This window comes from Anabrus simplex, chromosome 5 (assembly GCF_040414725.1).
Source record: "Anabrus simplex isolate iqAnaSimp1 chromosome 5, ASM4041472v1, whole genome shotgun sequence".
Lineage (NCBI taxonomy): Eukaryota > Metazoa > Arthropoda > Insecta > Orthoptera > Tettigoniidae > Anabrus > Anabrus simplex.
This window is the reverse complement of record NC_090269.1, coordinates 228,264,925-228,283,804: the sequence shown is the minus strand read 5'-3', so window position 1 is coordinate 228,283,804 and position 18,880 is coordinate 228,264,925. Positions and strand designations below refer to the sequence as shown.

The 18,880-nt window shown below is 42.6% G+C and overlaps 1 protein-coding gene across 3 annotated transcripts in view; it reads left to right on the top strand.

The window, feature by feature from the left end:
* Positions 1-18,880, top strand: part of LOC136873924 (multiple PDZ domain protein) — a 2,156,217-nt gene that overhangs the window by 1,300,825 nt on the left and 836,512 nt on the right. For all 3 annotated transcript variants that reach the window (XM_067147286.2, XM_067147283.2, XM_067147285.2), the window contains one exon: positions 3,363-3,559. In XM_067147286.2, coding sequence (XP_067003387.2) covers positions 3,363-3,559 — 197 coding nt within the window. The remainder of the gene's footprint in view (positions 1-3,362; positions 3,560-18,880) is intronic.

Below are 18,880 nucleotides of genomic sequence, written 5' to 3'. Positions count from 1 at the left end.
CGGGGAAGGTCCGAAACCTTTTGTTATGTAACATATCTCTTAAACATGTAAAATTTTGTAAAACTTCACATATCTTTAACTGTAAATCGGGGATAGAGAGTGCTTCACCTTCTCGAGCTCCCCTTCCTTTTGATTTGAGGTGACTACGTTTTTGTAACTGTTTTTCTACTCTTCCTTAATGTGTTAAATTTATTCTGTGTACAAGTCACCTCCATAGTTTGGGAATAGCCCCTGTTTCATTGGCCTCGCGCCTTTTAGGTTTTAAGAAGTTTCATGTAGGAGTGCAAATTCACGCCTCCATTCTGTTTTGCATTTTGGGCCATTTTCTTAACCTATTCTTTTTCAACGAAGGCCCAGTAGGCTGGGTACAAGATACCCCTGTTTCTTTGTAAGTGTGCCTTGAGGGCAGTTGATAGTAAAGTTTGTTGTGGCCTTTGATAGGCTCAGAAAATTGAGAGCGGGTCAGCTCTTTCTGATGTGGTAAAAGTGCCTCTAGGAGGCTCGATATGTTTGTTGGAGCTAATGCTCCTTCAATGAAGGGGTTTTCTGCCCTTTGATCAAATGTGTGCCTTGGTAAAGTTGGGCTAGTTGCTCAAGGATTGTAAAATTGGGGCTCGAAGCCCAGACCTTGTAAATACCCCGAAACTTGGTAAAAAAACCTTTATTTGGAATGTGATTTTAGATTTAAAAATTTGGAGTGTCTGGTTACTGATTTTCAACTTTTAACCACGCCATATTCAGTTGTTGCAGATAACGTTGATCCAGACCTACAATTAGATTTAATAGATTTACAGTATGATAGAGAACTAAGAGATAAATTTGCAAATAAGAAGGATTTGTGTGAGTTTTATAGACATTTTCCACAAAAAAAAAGTTTCCCCGATTGCATAGGTTTGCAGCACTTCGAAGTGTGCTCTGAAACTTAGTGTCTCTCAAACATTAACTCCAAATATTCAAAAACTAGTCAACGAAAAAAGACTACAAAATCAAGGAAACCCACGAGTGGCAACTGAGTATCGATATCATGAGGTAAAACGTATGTTTTGAGTTTAGGAATTACTCGTTGTACTATTTTTGTTGTAAAACTGTACTGTTTGTTACTATTAGCACTCTTTTTACAGTGCATGATATTGTAAAGCACAGCAATTTTTTGTTCAATATCGGTTCCGAAGATGCACCGACAGAAAACAAGTTTAGTTTTTATGTGTATAAATAAAGTTGCTTTATAACTCTTATGCTACTTCATAACAAAGTTACGTTGCAATAAAATATGTACTACACATACCGCATTGTACCTGCAGCTCTTGGGCCTCCCCCTACGAATGACGTTGTGTTTCCCCTCGCCCCTCTGGCCTTCACTTCTCAGTTACAGTACTAAGTACTTCGTTTCGCTGCTCGAGCAGAGTGTGTGACGTGTTACCTGACATCACACGTACACGCAGTTGGCTGACCCTGGACTAGACCCATCTCGTCGTGTTCCCCGACCTTCTGTGAACCAGCTGAAGGTTCCATTAAACTGACGGACATTGTAGTCATTGAAATGTCGTATGGCTTTTAGTGCCGAGATATCCCAGGAAGTGTTCGGCTCGCCAAGTGCAGGTCTTTCATTTTGCCACCCGTAGGCGACCTGCGCGTCGTGATGAGGATGGAATGATGAAGAGAACAAATACACCGAGCCCCCGTGCCATTGGAATTAACCAATTAAGGTTAAAATTCCCGACCCGGCCGGGAATCGAACCCGGGACCCTCTGAACCTAAGACCAGTACGCTGACCGTTCAGCCAACGAGTCGGACATTGTAGTCATTGATAGGAAAGCTAAAAAAATGTGCCATTATCGATCAAGTAGTCAGACTTGAGCGAGATGAAAAGCAGTTCAAATAGGTTGATACAGAAATGGCACTATGCGCCTTGCTTTCGTGACTTGGAACACAAGTATTAAAAAATTACTAACTGGGAAGTTATTGGTATGTTGTTTAGTGCGCGCTTAACAATCACAAATTTCTCTGGGAATATTTTCAAAAGGTTTCGACTCCTACTAATTTTCTACAAGAAATTTCAACCGCGATTTTGAGAGATTCACTCCAAATAGTACAAACTCATCTGTAAGACTTAAAAGTTATTTAAATAAGTAGAATCCATTGTGCTGGGGGGGGGAGGGTAGCTGCCCGAAAATTAATCATTATTGCAACATTTTAAAAAATCCAATGCAAATTAATTGTGTTTTCTTATTGACCTTACGGATTAGTTATGCTGAATTTTTGTGGCTTCCCTTGTATTAGGGCAGCAATTCTAAGTGGATTTTTTCTAGCGCTTACCGAGTGCTCTTCCAAGAGTTACCATATTTTCACTCACATTTTCATTCTGCTGATGAGGAACTTGTAGATTTCTAAAACATTCTCCCTGAAATTCATAGCCTGGCACAGAGATCAAAACCTTCAGCACAGAAATTTATACTGTTCTGTTTTTTGTATAAGCTCTTTGCGCCACAGTCTCCCAATATGTCGGCTGTCGGCTTCATCAGAATATCACAGTTACATCCTGTTGACTGTGCGGTCAAATGGATTATTGAAGATATTTCAGGACTTTATTCTGTTGAATTTATATAAAAACAAATGCACGAAGGGGCGCTGAAATGAAATTGATAAAAATATAACATTATGGCGATTCATAACTATTGATCGGTTGAGGTTCCTAACATTCTTATACCGGATTGGTCATTGGAGCCATGAACTAAATAGTCACTGTAATCTTGGCGACCTCATCATCGCACTCTCGCGGCCGTTCTAGACGTTACAAATTATTAATACTCTAATCATTTACATGCTTGTCGACTATATGCATGTGTACCATGTTATGTTCCAAGTTGATGTTTCTTTCTGGGTGCTTAACTTCACTTGTCAGTGAATCTAGTATTTTGTTGACCGAGCTCGATAGCTGCAGTCGCTTAAGTGCGGCCAGTATCCAGTATTCGGGAGATAGTAGGTTCGAACCCCACTGTCGGCAGCCCTGAAATGGTTTTCCGTGGTTTCCCATTTTCACACCAGGCAAATGCTGGGGCTGTACCTAAATTAAGGCCACGGTCGCTTCCTTCCCACTCCTAGCCCTTCCCTGCGCCATCGTCGCCATAAGACCTATCTGTGTCGGTGCGACGTAAAGCAACTAGCAAAAAAAGAATATTGTGTTGGTTGTATCGTCTAAACGGCCTAAAGAAATGGGATTTATTTTTGAATGGGCCTCTGATCTCGGTGTTTGGCCCCTTAAAATCAGTAATCATCATCATCATTATGATCAGTTTTAATCTGGCTTATGTAATATTTTAAGTAACCCTACTGTAACTCTCCAATACTGTTCTATGTTGCAGACAAAGTAAAGAAGAAGTATGGCGCTCTCGGTCATGCAGTGCTGGCGGTGCAGCTTGAGCGCGGTCACCAGGGTCTGGGACTATCCCTCGCAGGCCACAAAGACCGGAGCAGAATGGCGGTATTTGTGGTCGGCCTCAATCCCAATGGTGCTGCATTCAAGACCGGTGGAATACAGGTCGGCGACGAGATCCTTGAGGTAGGACATAAAATTTTTATAATTGTCAATATTTTCTATACTTTCCAAAGGGTAATTGAAAAACTTCTTCTCGTCAGTAGAATAGAGATTTACCCATCTTGAGTAGCGGTATAAAATGCTATTGACGTCGGATACGTCGCATCAGTACCGGGTCCCTCCGTAAAAATGTGTGTTTTCCAAAAAAAAAAAAAAAAAAAAAGGAATACCAGATTTCCCTCAATAATTTAACAGACTATAAAAAGTAGTACAAATATAATAAATGATATGAAAAGAGGAAGGTCAAAAGAGTCTGCCTAAATAACTTTCAAGGTGAGGTGGTGCAACAGTGAACAGCGCGCCCGCATCCGCCATTTTTTTTGCTAGGGGCTGTACGTCGCACCGACACAGATAGGTCTTATGGCAACGATGGGATAGGAAAGGCCTAGGAGTTGGAAGGAAGCGGCCGTGGCCTTAATTAAGGTACAGCCCCAGCATTTGCCTGGTGTGAAAATGGGAAACCACGGAAAACCATTTTCAGGGCTGCCGATAGTGGGATTCGAACCTACTATCTCCCGGATGCAAGCTCACAGCCGCGTGCCTCTACGCGCACGGCCAACTTGCCCGGACATCCGCCATTTTGTGTGAAAATCGGAGCTCGGCACTTGCGATAGTATCATTATAACTTGGGACCACGACCTGGTAACACGTACAGCGAGGGGTCATTCATTTCATCTGTTTGATATTTGTAACAATATTTGTTAGAAAACTTAACTAGCTCGGTGAACATCTCCGAATTCGATCAGTATTTTAATTAAGAAATGTCCAACCCTACCACAAATAAAAGCAAGTAGAAGTAATGTGTCCAAGAGAAAGAACAAGCCCAAAACGTCCGAGGCTGGATGCAAGAGAGCCGAACGTACGAAGGCCGACGCGGTGACCATCACGAGTAGCAACCGAGTACATCTGTCTAACTGCTCCCGTCTAGCCCGTTAAGACAGATAAGCCCAGAAATTTGCAACAAGATGTAGGCCTAATTGAATGGCTGGAGTTTAGGAATAAATTGATTTCACAATATTCACAAGAGGAGCCTGTAGCCAAAAGGTATCTGTGAACCTAAACTCTACCGAGCTCGATAGCTGTAGTCGCTTAATTGCGGCCAGTATCCAGTATTCGGGAGACAGTGGGTTCGAACCCCACTGTCGGCAGCCCTGAAGATGGTTTTCCGTGGTTTTCCATTTTCACACCAGGCAAATGCTGAGGCTGTACTTAATTAAGGCCACGGCCACTTCCTAACTACTCCTAGCCCTTTCCTCTCCCATCGTCGCCCTAAGACCTATCTGTGTCGGTGCGACGTAAGGCAACTTGAAAAAGAATAAACCTAAACTCTGCGTATTTCTTTCTTTCTGACATCCACCTAACACCTATGGGACGTACTCTACACCCAAAAGGCCTGGCTTTGGCACGCAATCCCCACCTGTTTATTTAGTATGCACTCCCTAAAATAGTTGCTCCTCGGGCTTTTGTATTTAGCATATAGTTTTGAGTGCCGGGAGTGCCCGAGGAAATGTTCGGCTCATCTGATGCAGGGCTTTCTGTTTGACATCCATGGGCGACCTGCGCGTCTAGGTGTGAGGAGAGGATGATGTGTCGATTAACACCAAGGATCTGCTCAAGGCTTAACGTCTCCATCTGGCAGACGAATCATCATGAAGAGTTTCATATGCCCTCACTCCATATGAACGTTACGGAGAGGTTTGAAATTGAAATCAGGCTTTTGGTACTGATCTAGCGATTAGAAATTGAGTAGCAGCACCTCTAAAATTGGCGAGAAGGAGTAACGATTTTGTGAAATTTGGTCAGAAGGAGAGATACGGTGACAGGATATACTTTAAGACACCCAGGACATGCTCAGGTAGTTTCTGAGAGAAGAGTGGGTGATAAGAACGGCATGGATATGACAGGCAGTTTAAATCAGATGTAGGAGGTATTAGTTCCGTCGAAACGGAAGTGTTAGGCACAGGGTAGAGTATCATGGAGAGCTGCCCCAAACCAGTCTATGGATCATCGACATCCGGCCGTACAAATGGGCTTAATCCGCATCAAATGCCGACGCCAAGTATCTTCCTTCTTCCTCTTATTATTTTTCTTGGTCTTTTCCCCAGTCTTTCGGTCGGATGCCCAGCCTAACGCCATCCCTATAAAAAGGGAAGTATTTTTCACTGTTGTCTTTTCCTGGTAGTTGGTAGTGTGCTGTATTGTATGTGGAATAAGAAAAGTGTCTGAAGGCTATTACAAACACCCATTCCCGTAGCCACACGCAGTTAAGATTCTCATACCCGCCAAGTATCGAAGCCGGGGTCCTCTTAACCAAAGGCCAGTACGCTGCCAATTCAGTATACAGTAGACTAAATATGGAAAAGCACATGGTTCTGAAAGTCTGCTCTGTCTATACCAAAAATAAATTCTAGGTTAATTTCGGAAGCAAAGTTGGCTGGGCACTCTGTTAGTGTGGAGGTTACGGATAGTCGAAGACTTAGCCTTCAACTCCTCTAGAAGATCTACTTGTATGTAGATAGTTTCACTTTTGCTTCGTTCCTTAATAGAAATGTCACGGAAGATAATGGCATCGTTCACATGTAACCACACTAAATGCTCGTAGTAAGGTAAATTGTTCAAACACCGATGTATCGTTGCTAGCACTTTACGTGCTATTACAGAAGAACGATATATCATTGTCCAGCATTCTGAAGGTAAAATAAAACACCTACTAATTGAAATGTTTCCCTTTTTGTGCCATTAGAAATAAATCAAAACAAGTTATTTTCTTCATGAAATATTAAAAAAAGTTTACCAGTCACATGTTTTACTCCACTACGCTCTTCAGCTCCATCGTCAAGTGGTCAAATAAACACACATATTTTCTCTCAACTTGATACACAATTGTTATCAAAGAAATGTGTATATGCATGTTCGGTCCTCAGCCCTAAGGCTGGTTGGATCCTCAACAGCTCCGCCATCAGCTGTCGTAGATGACCTGGGCATCACTGAAGAGGCGTACTAGAGAACTGGGGAGTGAGGTAGATTCCCGTTGCTTTCCTCACCAAGCCAGAAGTTGCTATTGCATATCAGTCTGCCAAGCCCTCTGAAATGCATGCACCAACCGCCCCTTTTAGCAACATGTTCACACCATTCATAACAGGGACTGGCTGCATAAGGAATGGCATTACTAGCATCACTCATACCTCAGTTACCTTCATATTGGTTGTCAAAGACAAGGATACGACAGAGACAGATCAATGGAAGTAACAAAATCGCTCTAGCCCATACGGGAAGACTTAGTGCACTGTAAACACTAGGTCCCTCCAACAACGGCAAATCAAAGAAATATTACTACATTTAAGAGTAGGCCCTATGCTCATTATGAATTTATTACATCTACGTTGATAAACTATAGGCGTGTGCCGTCTCAAAAATATACAGTTGCTACTAAATCTTAGGATTGTTTTCTAACATTCATTTTCAGTGTTATTGATTATGTGTTGTGGATCTTTTAATTGATGTCTACAAACTTTTAGTGTTTCTAAAATGATCAATTTTATCCGTTTTGGATGAGTGTGTAAAATTGTGTAACTTATTGTCAGATCAGCAGGAGAAAGCTATATATCTTGAAGAACTAGAGCATTAGGTTATTTTCTTTAGAATAACAGCTGGGAAGCTACTAGTAACAAGAGTACGTGAGTGTACCCGAGGCTATACTGCGAGGAGATGGATGTGAATGAGTGATAAGAACATGAACATCCCCTCGTTATCCTGCATAGTTTGGTTATCAGAGTAATGCTGGTGGCTTCCTGATTCACCTGGAAGTGTGTCTTCTCGCCAGGGAGGAGTATCGATCAGGCCCACAAAGCGCCAGTTGGAGTTTACGACCTCCCACACGCTGCGGTACTCGGTGACCTGCGGATTTCGAACCACTCGAATTATACATACATCTCGAACTTTAAGGGTACAGTTTGTCAAAATCACTTCCAATGTAGTCAGTAAATAGAAAGAACTGTGCTATCACAGAACTGCTAGAAGTCTAATTATGGCATAAACCGAGAGAAAACACTGAGAGGTATTTTTAAAACAATGGAATAATCTTAACATCTCTGGAAATCTGGCGTTTCTCATCTTATCGTCAGAATCAGCATCGAGATTTTTAGTGTCAGCTCAGCAGACATTTTGTTTTTACAAGTTGATTTACATCGCACCGACAAAGATAGGTCTTATGGCGACGATAGGATAGGAAAGAGCTAGGAGTGGGAAGGAATGGACCGTGGCCTTAATTAAAGTACAGCTTAAGCATTGCCTGGTGTAAAAATGGGTAACCACGGAAAACCATCTTCAGGGCTGTCGACAGTGGGGTTCGAACTCACTACCTGGGTGATGCAAGCCGTGCGGCCACTTGCTTGGTGAGCTATAGATCTTGACGAACAAAAAAGTATAAGAATAAGTCGATGTTTATAACAACGAAGCCATAAATATCACGAATTTACAGGCATTTATACTGAAGAGTATTTAGACTCTTGTTCTCCTGCGCCGTGATCTCATGCAGCCACATAATCAGTAGGCCTACTATAGCGCAAACCTTGTTGAATAAATGTATGGCCTATAGAATGATGTATAATTTTTTATTACACTATATTTTTGTCCATTCTTACGCCTTTTCTATAACTAGCACATCCCTCTCAAAAACTTACACATGTTTCATTCTCTGTGGTCCGAAACATGCAATTGCAGGCATGCGGTAATACACCTTGTAATGTGATACAACTACAGCAGTTACAATTTTCACGATTCTGTGTAGTTCGTCATTGAGAGTCTCCATTAATATATGGACCGGTCTTAAACAAACAAGCAAACAAACAAACAAACACACAGCCGCTGTGCCTTACCGCACGACCGTGCAAACAACGCTAACTTGTGGTTTATTGTATCATTCTTACGAATTGCCACCGGCCGTAGCCGTGTTGAAACACCGGATGCCGTGAGATCTCCGAAGTTAAGCAACATCGGGCGTGGTCAAGATTTGGATGGGTTGCCACGCGCTGCTGGTGGGGGTAAGGGAATGGAGGAGCGGAAAGGAACTGTCCACACTACCGTACGTAAACTCCGGCTCAGGCTCACCTCTGCGGAGGTTCGGACCTGCCTTCGGGCAGAATACACCCTTACCGTACCTTACGAATTACCTCATCACTTAACAGAAACATTCGGTAAGGGAAGACTATCTCTCTCTTATTTCACTCTCAAGAAGAAAGTAGTCAAAGTGTTTCTTCGCCAATTTGAGGAGTCGTTCACTTTCATTTAGGAATTGTCGAAATTTTCACCATTTCTGTATGTGCCTTTTTAAACTAATCTTATACTTTGTGTTATGTAGTAGATATACTCTAAAATGTACTAACGATTACTTGGGTAAGAGCTATGACCTGAGGCTTGAAATGTGGTGCTATCCCAGCATTTGCCATGAATCAATGTAGAAAAATTCGGGGAAGCCACATTCAGAATAGCCGCTGTCAACCGGGTTATTTCGGTCACATCCAGTAGGGGCTGCAACGTGCTGAACAATGACTGTGGCTACAATGTACTGTATGGTGAGTGTGGTGTGTGGATTGTGGAATAGTGAGCTAATCTCTAGTTTCACGTACCCGCAGTTCGTCCACATTGCGGCAGTAGGCTCGTAATGTGCATCGCCACATCCCAGTACTTCACAGATCGATGCGACCACCGAAGGAAACGTACATGGGACAGTCGTCAATAAGAGTAGTTTCAGTGAGAAACTTTTCTAAACCCATCGAACGGACCACCCGGTTTGGACTCTGTAGCTGTTAGACTGCATTCGGAAGATGATAGGTTTGAACCCTTCTGTCGGTTCTCCGTGGTTTCCCATGTCCAAATCAGGCAAATCCTGGGGCTGTACTTTAATTAAGACCACGGTCGCTTCCTTCCCAATCTCATCGTCGCCGTAAGACCTGTCTGTGTCAATGTTCCGTAAAACCAACAACAAAGAATTTTAAATTTGACTTCAACCGATTGCGTTGATAGAGGTCATTGTTTTAACAGGAAGTTCTGTTAATTCTAGTCATACCGAGCTCGATAGCTGCAGTCGCTTAAGTGCGGCCATTCTCCAGTATTCGGGAGATAGTAGGTTCGAACCCCACTGTCGGCAGCCCTGAAAATGGTTTTCCGTGGTTTCCCATTTTCACACCAGGCAAATGCTGGGGCTGTACCTTAATTAAGGCCACGGCCGCTTCCTTCCCACTCCTAGCCCGTTCCTGTCCCGTCGTCGCCATAAGACCTATCTATGTCGGTGCGACGTAAAGCAACTAGCAAAAAAAATAAAAATAAAAAAAATATCATAAGGTGAAGGGGGAAGTTGTACGATATTTCAAAGAATGATTGTATCTGCTGAACAAGAAAGAGAATCATGAGATATGAAAATGAAACACTCCCTAGGCTTCAAAACTTAATTTCGCCGATGTCAGAAGATAACAGGTGTTGATCAAGGGAGATCATATATAGTAAACATGAACGTGAGGAGCCTAGACCAAGTGTGTGGAACCAATGCCTGTGATCGCCAACCCCTTCTCCTAATGTGGGGGCCTCTGAGGAATCACCTCTCTTTCTTCTCTCTTACGACAGACTATGGATATCGTGGATGTATTTTATTCTCCACCCGCAGGGGATAGAAGGGATTGTGAAATAGTCTGTAGGAGGCAAGTGAGGGAGAACGTGATTGAATCCCTGGAGTGGATATAATAATAATAAATAATAATAAATAATAATAATAATAATAATAATAATAATAATAATAATAATAATAATAATAATAATAATAATAATAATGTGGAAAACGTTCTCTTACTAGTAAACATTTTACGATATGTCATCTAATGAAGAGAACTACTAGGTGCTCAATGCAAGACTGTTTGCAAGGAAGAAAGGATTCGAAACTAACCAGACAGCCAGACCGTCAAATTACTCATTTACTGTTGTGATATTCATTCTTTTACTGTGTATGATTCTTTCCAAGCCTATCATTAATGTTGTTTTAGAGCACACAGCGGAGACATGATAAACAATTTAATGTATTTTAATAGAAAATAATGAATTGCGTCTATGCAATTGAAGAAGTGGTTAATATTTCTTCCATTCCACCCTAAGTGCCTAGTAACTGTCAACTGAAATGCAATGTGTGATAAAACAGAGTAATATATTTCAATCGTTCTTAAGGATTATTTTAATGCCGCATTCGTGAAGTAAATCATGCCCTTTGTCAAATATACTGTATTCACAATGCTTATCCTTCACGTGCTGATTCCACCACTTAGGCCTACTATATGGTTCCGAGACATGGGCCCTTCCGAAACGAGATCTTCCAAAAGCTGGAAGTCTTCCAGATGAGATACCGTCGTCAGATTCTCGGCCTTACTCTCCACGACCATACACGAAATGAAACTTTTTTTTTTGCTAGGGGTTTTACGTCGCACCGACACAGATAGGTCTTATGGCGACGATGGGATAGGAAAGGCCTAGGAGTTGGAAGGAAGCGGCCGTGGCCTTAAGTAAGGTACAGCTCCAGCATTTGCCTGGTGTGAAAATGGGAAACCACGGAAAACCATTTTCAGGGCTGCCGATAGTGGGATTCGAACCTACTATCTCCCGGATGCAAGCTCACAGCCGCGCGCCTCTACGCGCACGGCCAACTCGCCCGGTATGAAACTATTAGGAAACAGTATGATGACTAGCCAACTTTTGAAGAAGTAATCCAGTCGAAAATATTTAGGTAGTTTGGCCAATGTCTGCCGTCTGGACGAGAACAAGATACGATGCAAACTTCCTTGGTGGCAGCGACCGACATAGTGGGAGGTTCTACCAAGTAAAACTGTGGTAAACAGATTGAAAAACCTAAGGCTTAGTTCACATGACCCAGGCGAGAGTCTCAGCTACACACTGAAAAATCTAGATAAGCAGGATCAGTTAAGTCCGAAATCCAGCGACACCCATAGCTTTGCAGCAGAACCTGTCGTAAGCTGGGGGGGGGGGGGGGAGAAGTAAGAAGACTACTTGAAGTATGAACTGCCTCTGTAGATCAGTGGTAGAGTGCCGACGTCCGGATTCAGCCTCGGCAGAGGTAGTCGGATTTTAGGACGGCGGAAAGAAAGTCAGTGCAGAACTCCATTTCATACCTACCCTTTTTTTTACGTCGCACCAACACTGATAGATCTTATAGCGACGGCGGGATGGGAAAGGCTTAGGAGTGGGAAGGAAACGGCCGTGGCCTTAATTAGGATACAGCCCCAGCATTTGCTTAGTGTGAATATACATGTGTTTAGTGCGCGGACTAAAGTGCACCTTAACGCGCACTACGGGAGAGTTCTGCACGGATGCGGATATAAACTGTATAACATTGCGGAGGGTTTTGCTGACAATTTTTAAATGAAGTGTATTGATTTTCACTAGGGTATTCTTTCATTTTTGTCCGTGGTTAGGCGACCCTTGACCTTGATATGCGAGGATTGTGATGTATAAAGAGCCATCAGACCATAAAGTCTAACTAGCTCCTGCCTGCAAATAGTGGAAGGAACAAAGGTTCCGAAAGTCAACAGCTGAATATTTCGGTAGTTAGGAGAGGAAATTCCTCATAAACTTGCCACTATAGAGAGTCTGGTGCCAGGTGTCAGGTGTGTATCCGTTTCAATACCTTCGGTGTAATATAGTTTAGTATTTACAATAGCCGCGGATGCGGGTACAGATGAAGGAAGTGCGGTTAATATTTTGTATATCCGTGAAGGACTCTACACTACGGCCTTGTTTCAAATGAAAATTGTCATTAGAGAACTTACAATGTTGGCACAGTTACGACACAAAACGCGTTAGCTAGTGTATTCGGAGACAATTTGAAACTCTTGGTACCTGACCAGAATTTTAAGTGGAAATATTCCAATCGCCTCTTTTAAGCTATTCAACAAACACACAATCCCTTCTTAGGTTTGCTGCTCAGAAATCCTCTCGGTAGTTTCTTTTTATATTTGAACTGTTTGTAGCCTATTAAACGGACAAGGAAGTTTCTCAACCCCGGGGCTGTTTAGAGACAAGTTAGTGGTGCTGCCAGCGAAGAGTGATGGAGGCGACTTTCAAAAGGCAGGAAGAAATAGATCAGATGGCTTAAACACGCCGTCCCTGTAACAATAAACAATTTCATTTGAAGGTTTTAAACGTTCACCTCTCTGTGTTAGTAGGTTAGAGTTCAGAGCTGAAACCTTGGGGAAGGATTTGGTGATTCTCTTAGTTCAGCTTATCATCGCAATGTTTTGGGTTTATTTTTATAACTTTAAGTTTATCGCACCTACGTGTTCATGTTTCTGTATACATTCGTCAGAATAGCGCACTGAAACATCTTTATTGCGTACATTTGACCAGAAAGCGTTCAGTCAACAGGACGTCAGTCTATCATTCTGAGGAAGCCGAAAGCCGAGATAATGGCAGTTTGAGGTCCAAAGAGCATAAATAATAAAATAATAAAACACTATATTTCCGTGCTGAAACTTTGCTTCTCTGAATAGATAAAAATAGATCATTTATTTGTTATATTCACTTTATTATTGTTACCGTGTTTTGGTGGATCGCAGAAAGAGGTGAAAGAAGGTGCGAGTGTTGAATGGGTCTAACTACGATATAAGAAATTGAATTAAAACTTTAAAAGGTTATATTTCTTTTCAAAAAGAAAAAACTTAACAATCTTTTTCACTGAGTGAACGTAACAACATGACAGGTACAAATAGCAATGGAACATCCAAGATTAGTGAATTTTACAGATTTGGGGCTTCAAGCCCTTAATTTACAAATTCTGAGATACCGGATCCAGTTTACAAAACTTCGCAAAATTTCAACGTTTAGACAAGGAAAGGAATGCCCTAATTTAAGAGCACTTTGCTCCAACAAATTACAGCCTTTTAGAGGCACTCCTCAATATTACAAAACATTTTAGTTGACTCTGCCTCCTGTCCCCGCTGACGACTGCTCCAGAGCCAACTGTCCCCTCGCCTTTTTATAGCCGATTGGATCGGCGCGTGTAAAGGAAAGTTAGCACTGGCGAAGCCCCGCCGGGACAAGAGGCTAGAGTCATGAGGCCCCCTGAAGGGATGACCCCACCCATGCTTTAATGAAAATTCTTTACAACAGTAGATGATCCACAAATATTATACACAAAAATTACAAATAAAGAGAAGGAAATCATGAAAAATATAGCACATAAAGAAACACCACAAAACTCTTTCAGACCTTCTTGTCGGGCGCCAGCTTTTTCCTTGGACTGCGTCGTACTGGTTTCTTTCGGGCCTGTGGTTTGCGTCGTCGTTTCACTGTACCAGGGTTGGGGTAGTCCTGTATGATGAAGCTGAAGATGGCAATGAGTCCGGGGGAGACAACCCGGAGGAGGCGAGATGGTGGACGCATCTACTGTGGAGCGGCTGCTTGTGCTGGAGCTGCGGCCGCCCCTCTTCCTCTTCCACCGCGAACGCCGCGACCCCTTCCCCGTCCCGCAGGGGTGCGACTGACCGAACGTCGTGGAACAGGTTGGAACTGGAACCTCGCTGGTAATTCCGCGATTTCGTCGCCGGTGGCTTGATCCAATTGTATTGCAGAGTTCCAGCCCCGTGACAATGCAATGTAGAGGAGGTTTGCGCGATTGAACGCATATTTTCTCTGGGCGTAGTCGAGGGAATACCACGCCGAAGGTAGCCAAAGCGTCGTGCTGACGTCGTGATGATCGCGCCCCGAGGGAAGGGTCTGTAGCATGCCCTCGAGGGCGGACGCAATCTGGTAGACTCGATGATCCGGCGGGGTGTTGAGGCCCTTGGGGTAACTGTGTGGGCGCAGATCTCGAAATGGCAGCTCCTGGTCGTCCTGCTGGTCTTCCCTGCCTCTGTCGTCTGGTTCCTGGTCCTGTTCTAAAAATGTTCTGTTAACTGCTGCATGTTCCGGGCCAACTGGTTAACTGTCGTTGTGAGATCTTCCAAGGTAGGTGGAGGTGGTGGCTGTGCTGGCAGCGCTGCTGGCTGTACTTGTGGTTGAGGCTGCTGCTGCTCTTGTGACATTCTGCGCTCAATGATGAGAGGTGTCACTGTCTGTGGTCGAGGCGAGTCTTGTGTTCTACGGCTTGTGCTAGGCGTGCGTTCCTTGGGGCGTGCTATATGCTTGACCACTTTATAGGACAATGTCGTCTGCTTCGCTTGGCGGCTGTGTGACATCCTCCGATGGTCCGGCGGGGATCACGGTGTGGGGGGTGCCCGAGATTCACACCGTATGTAACTTCCACTGAGTTGACTCTGCCTCCTGTCCCCGCTGACAACTGCTCCAGAGCCAACTGTCTCCTCGCCTTTTATAGCCGATTGGATCGGCGCGGAGTTTCCATGCTCTCCAACATTGACCAAATTTCTTCCAGCCCGCTTAAGGCAACATTTCAAAACCTTACGATCTCTAGCCTCTCTAGGCGCAATTTATAATTAACAAAGTAGTACACAGGGGTATCAAGTACCCAACCTACTGGGTCTTCGTGTAAAAAGAATAACAGGTCAAATTAATGGCCCGAACACAAAATGAATGGAGGCGTATACTTGCACTCCTAGATAATGAAGAATAAAAATCCTAACCGGGCTCTCGGCCAAACGCTACAGGGGCTAATCCCAAGCTACTGAGGCGACTCGAACGAAGGTAAATGTAATACATCACAGGAAAGAAAAACAGTAACAAAATCGTAGTCACCTCAAACCAAGATGAAAGGGAACTCGAGAGGGTAACGCACTCTCTATCCCCGATTTACAGTTAAAGACTTCATGAAATTTTACATGAAAAGGAAGAAGTTTACATCAAACGATTACATAGTTAGAATTTCGGACCTTCACCTCGGATACGTTTGCGGAGACAGCTGGCTGATGTTCTGTCTGCCGAAGAATGAGGCACCCCGTCTCCTGTCTTAACACTCACATTCAGAAAGACGACGTTCAATAGACAAGGTAGCCAGAGCAGCCGCAGTTTATATACCCAAAGGAAAGTTTCGAGAGGATTCTGGACGAATCCGGACACACACTCTCAATTTTATTGGCAAATTCAATAGTTACACCCAAAGAACCAAAATGAAACCTGTGATAGGCTGAAAAATAATTGCAGAAAATTCCCATTGGAGACTCAAAACTGGCGGAATGAGAAAGAAGTGTTACAAACTTTGAAATATATAAGAAAAAACAAATGAAAGTTGATTTACTAGGAAAAAAACCATGAACACAAAATTTCTTTGAATAATAACTTCGTTTACCTTGCACCAGAGTGCATGACCATAGTCTTTGGTAGTGGCATCTATGGAGGAATGTCCCAACTTCTTGAAGTAAACAAACACATAGCAACTAAATCCAGTCAGTTTAGGCAACTTCACAATAACACAGTTACTCAATACTTCAGTAGAGACATCTTCTGATTTAAGTCCCAACTTCATGTAGTAGCAGTTTCACATTTGCGGGATATATAGTTCATTAAGGCGCTTCTTTTGAATGTGCGGAGTTGAGGTGTACCTCCCGGTACAATTATCATTGGTTATATAACTGTGTAATTATTCACTGAAGAGTCAAATTATATACAACTCAAGTTCCTATTTTCTCAAGCTACTTTCGGGAGCTCTCGTTACGTTACTACCGTCGATTGTGTTTTAATTTCTACTACTAGCTTCCTATTCTTTGGATTCATTTATTTAAGTTGCGTAGTAAGTCGTGTTTCGGCTACTTGGCTGAACGGTCAGCGCCCCATCCTTCACTTCAGAGGGCTCTGTGTTCGAATCCCGGCCGGGTCGGGATATTCATGACGTAGGTTAATAGCCCCCACTTAGGGACTGGTTGTTGGAGTTTCTCTAAATACATATCATTCATACCATTTCATATGCACACAACTCGCCACACCGATAAAGTACCCGCGCGGTTTGGGTCACATAGCTATCAGCTTGCATTCGGGAGATAGTACTGTATGTTCGAACCCCACTGTCGGCAGCCTTGAACAAGGTTTTCCGCAGTTTTCAATTTTCACACCAGGCAAAATGCTGGGGCTGTACCTTAATTAAGGCCACGGTCGCTTCCTTCACACTCCTAGCTCTTTCTTGTTCCATCTTTTCTGTAAGACCTATCTGTGTCGCTGCGACGTAAAACATTTTTTTAAAATTGCCTCGCTACCAACCACCATATGAATTCGCAATAGTGAATAGGCCTACATCCCACTCCAGAGTCAGGAAGGGTAGGGTAATCAGCTCTAAAACAGAGCCAATCCCACATGTACGGTGCAGCTTGCAACCGTAACCTCACCAGGGTGTGAGAAAAGCGGCAGAATAATAATTTACTGGGGGTACACCTTCTGCGGTCAGTTAAACTGCGCGCCTTCTATAAGGCCATCTATGTAACCGAACTTGAACTGATGTTATGCAGATCTTTCGGTTTTCCAACCGTTAGATGTCTCTATCATCGATTTAATTGCTCCCCCTAGGGGGTCGAACTCTAAGTAATTTATTAAGAAATGTGTATTTTCACAATTGGGTAAGCTTAGTTTGTGAAGATTGTTTTTATTCATGTATCAAATTTCTCAGTACTTCTGCGGGTTCCTTCCCCGATATCAATCAACGTATCAATATTTTCTCTAGCCAATTAAAATCGGGAGTGTGTATAGGAACCCAGCCTATCAGTAAAGAATTCTGGAATATTCCCCTAAAAATACTATAAAAGCTGGGCGCTTTGGGGGCATTTTGTCTTTTTCACTGGTCCAGTTAATTGAGTGCGGCGTGTGTTAAGGGGGAAAGGGGCCGCGGGCGGTATTCGGAAGGCCCAGCAACTGAAGGTAATGGTAGAATTTTCATATACATGTCATAGCTCCTGCAGATAGCTTGAGGGGAATGTTTCAAACCTCTTTTATTTCATGTATATTTCTAAATCTTGTGGTTTAAATGTAGTATTTTCAGTCAGTCTGGGACCTCTGTTCTATTCTCTACTGGGAAATCTGTAATGTAAGGGAACAAAGAGTGATTATCCTCTGTTGATTCCCATTCAACTTGGTATGGGGTGACTAAAGTTTCAAAATTCTTAACACTCTTTTGGTATTTAATGTTTCTCTTTTAGTCACCCCGCTGTAGAATGGGCTTAGCCTCTGTATCGTCGGGCCATAAGCCCACTTAGGGTTTTAAGATTTTCTAAAAGGAGTGCAAGTGTTTCGTCTCCTTTGCGCATTGTCTATGGCCGGTTACAACCAACCTTTTCTTTTGTCATTAAGCCGTTTAGTATGTGCAAAAATGCCCCTGTAAATCTATTGTGGTGTTTAGAATTCAGTCTTGTGTGAAGTCCCTTCAGAGATGAAAAGTTTTGAACTGTTGAGCAATAGACAAGCCCACCTTGGGGCTACTTTGTGTAAAGTTGTGACTTAAGAGCAACCGATAGGTTGGAAGTGCGCAATTATAAACTGATGCCTCTTGAGAGGCTGGACGATGATATAGTCGGAGCGCAAACTCCTACAAAGAGTATTTTCCTGGAGCTTTCTAGCGCTTATGAAATTTTGTACCTGCCAAAAGCAATCCAGCTCTTTTCTTTGGAAATACAGTAAGTATTTATAATTCTCTCACGTTGTACCTGATTTTTGGACTTTATATCATTGTTGTTGGATCTGACGAGCTCATTATAATATTTTTGTTGTTTATTCAGATCTTCTATTTATCAAATTTTAAATTAGAAAAAGGAAAGAAATAGAATATCAAAATTTATTGTGTTATGTTATGCATTAGTTAATTCCTCGTCCACCCATTCAACCCAGCCGCTTCTTACACCTCTGTAAAGGACGGAAATCCCAAAACACTACTACTACTACTACTACTACTACTACTACTACTACTACTACTACTACTACTACTACTACTACTACTACTACTACTACTACTACTACTACTACTACTACTACTACTACTACTACTACTACTACTACTACTACTACTACTACTACTACTACTACTACTACTACTACTACTACTACTACTACTACTACTACTACTACTACTACTACTACTACTACTACTACTACTACTACTACTACTACTACTACTACTACTACTACTACTACTACTACTACTACTACTACTACTACTACTACTACTACTACTACTACTACTACTACTACTACTACTACTACTACTACTACTACTACTACTACTACTACTACTACTACTACTACTACTACTACTACTACTACTACTACTACTACTACTACTACTACTACTACTACTACTAC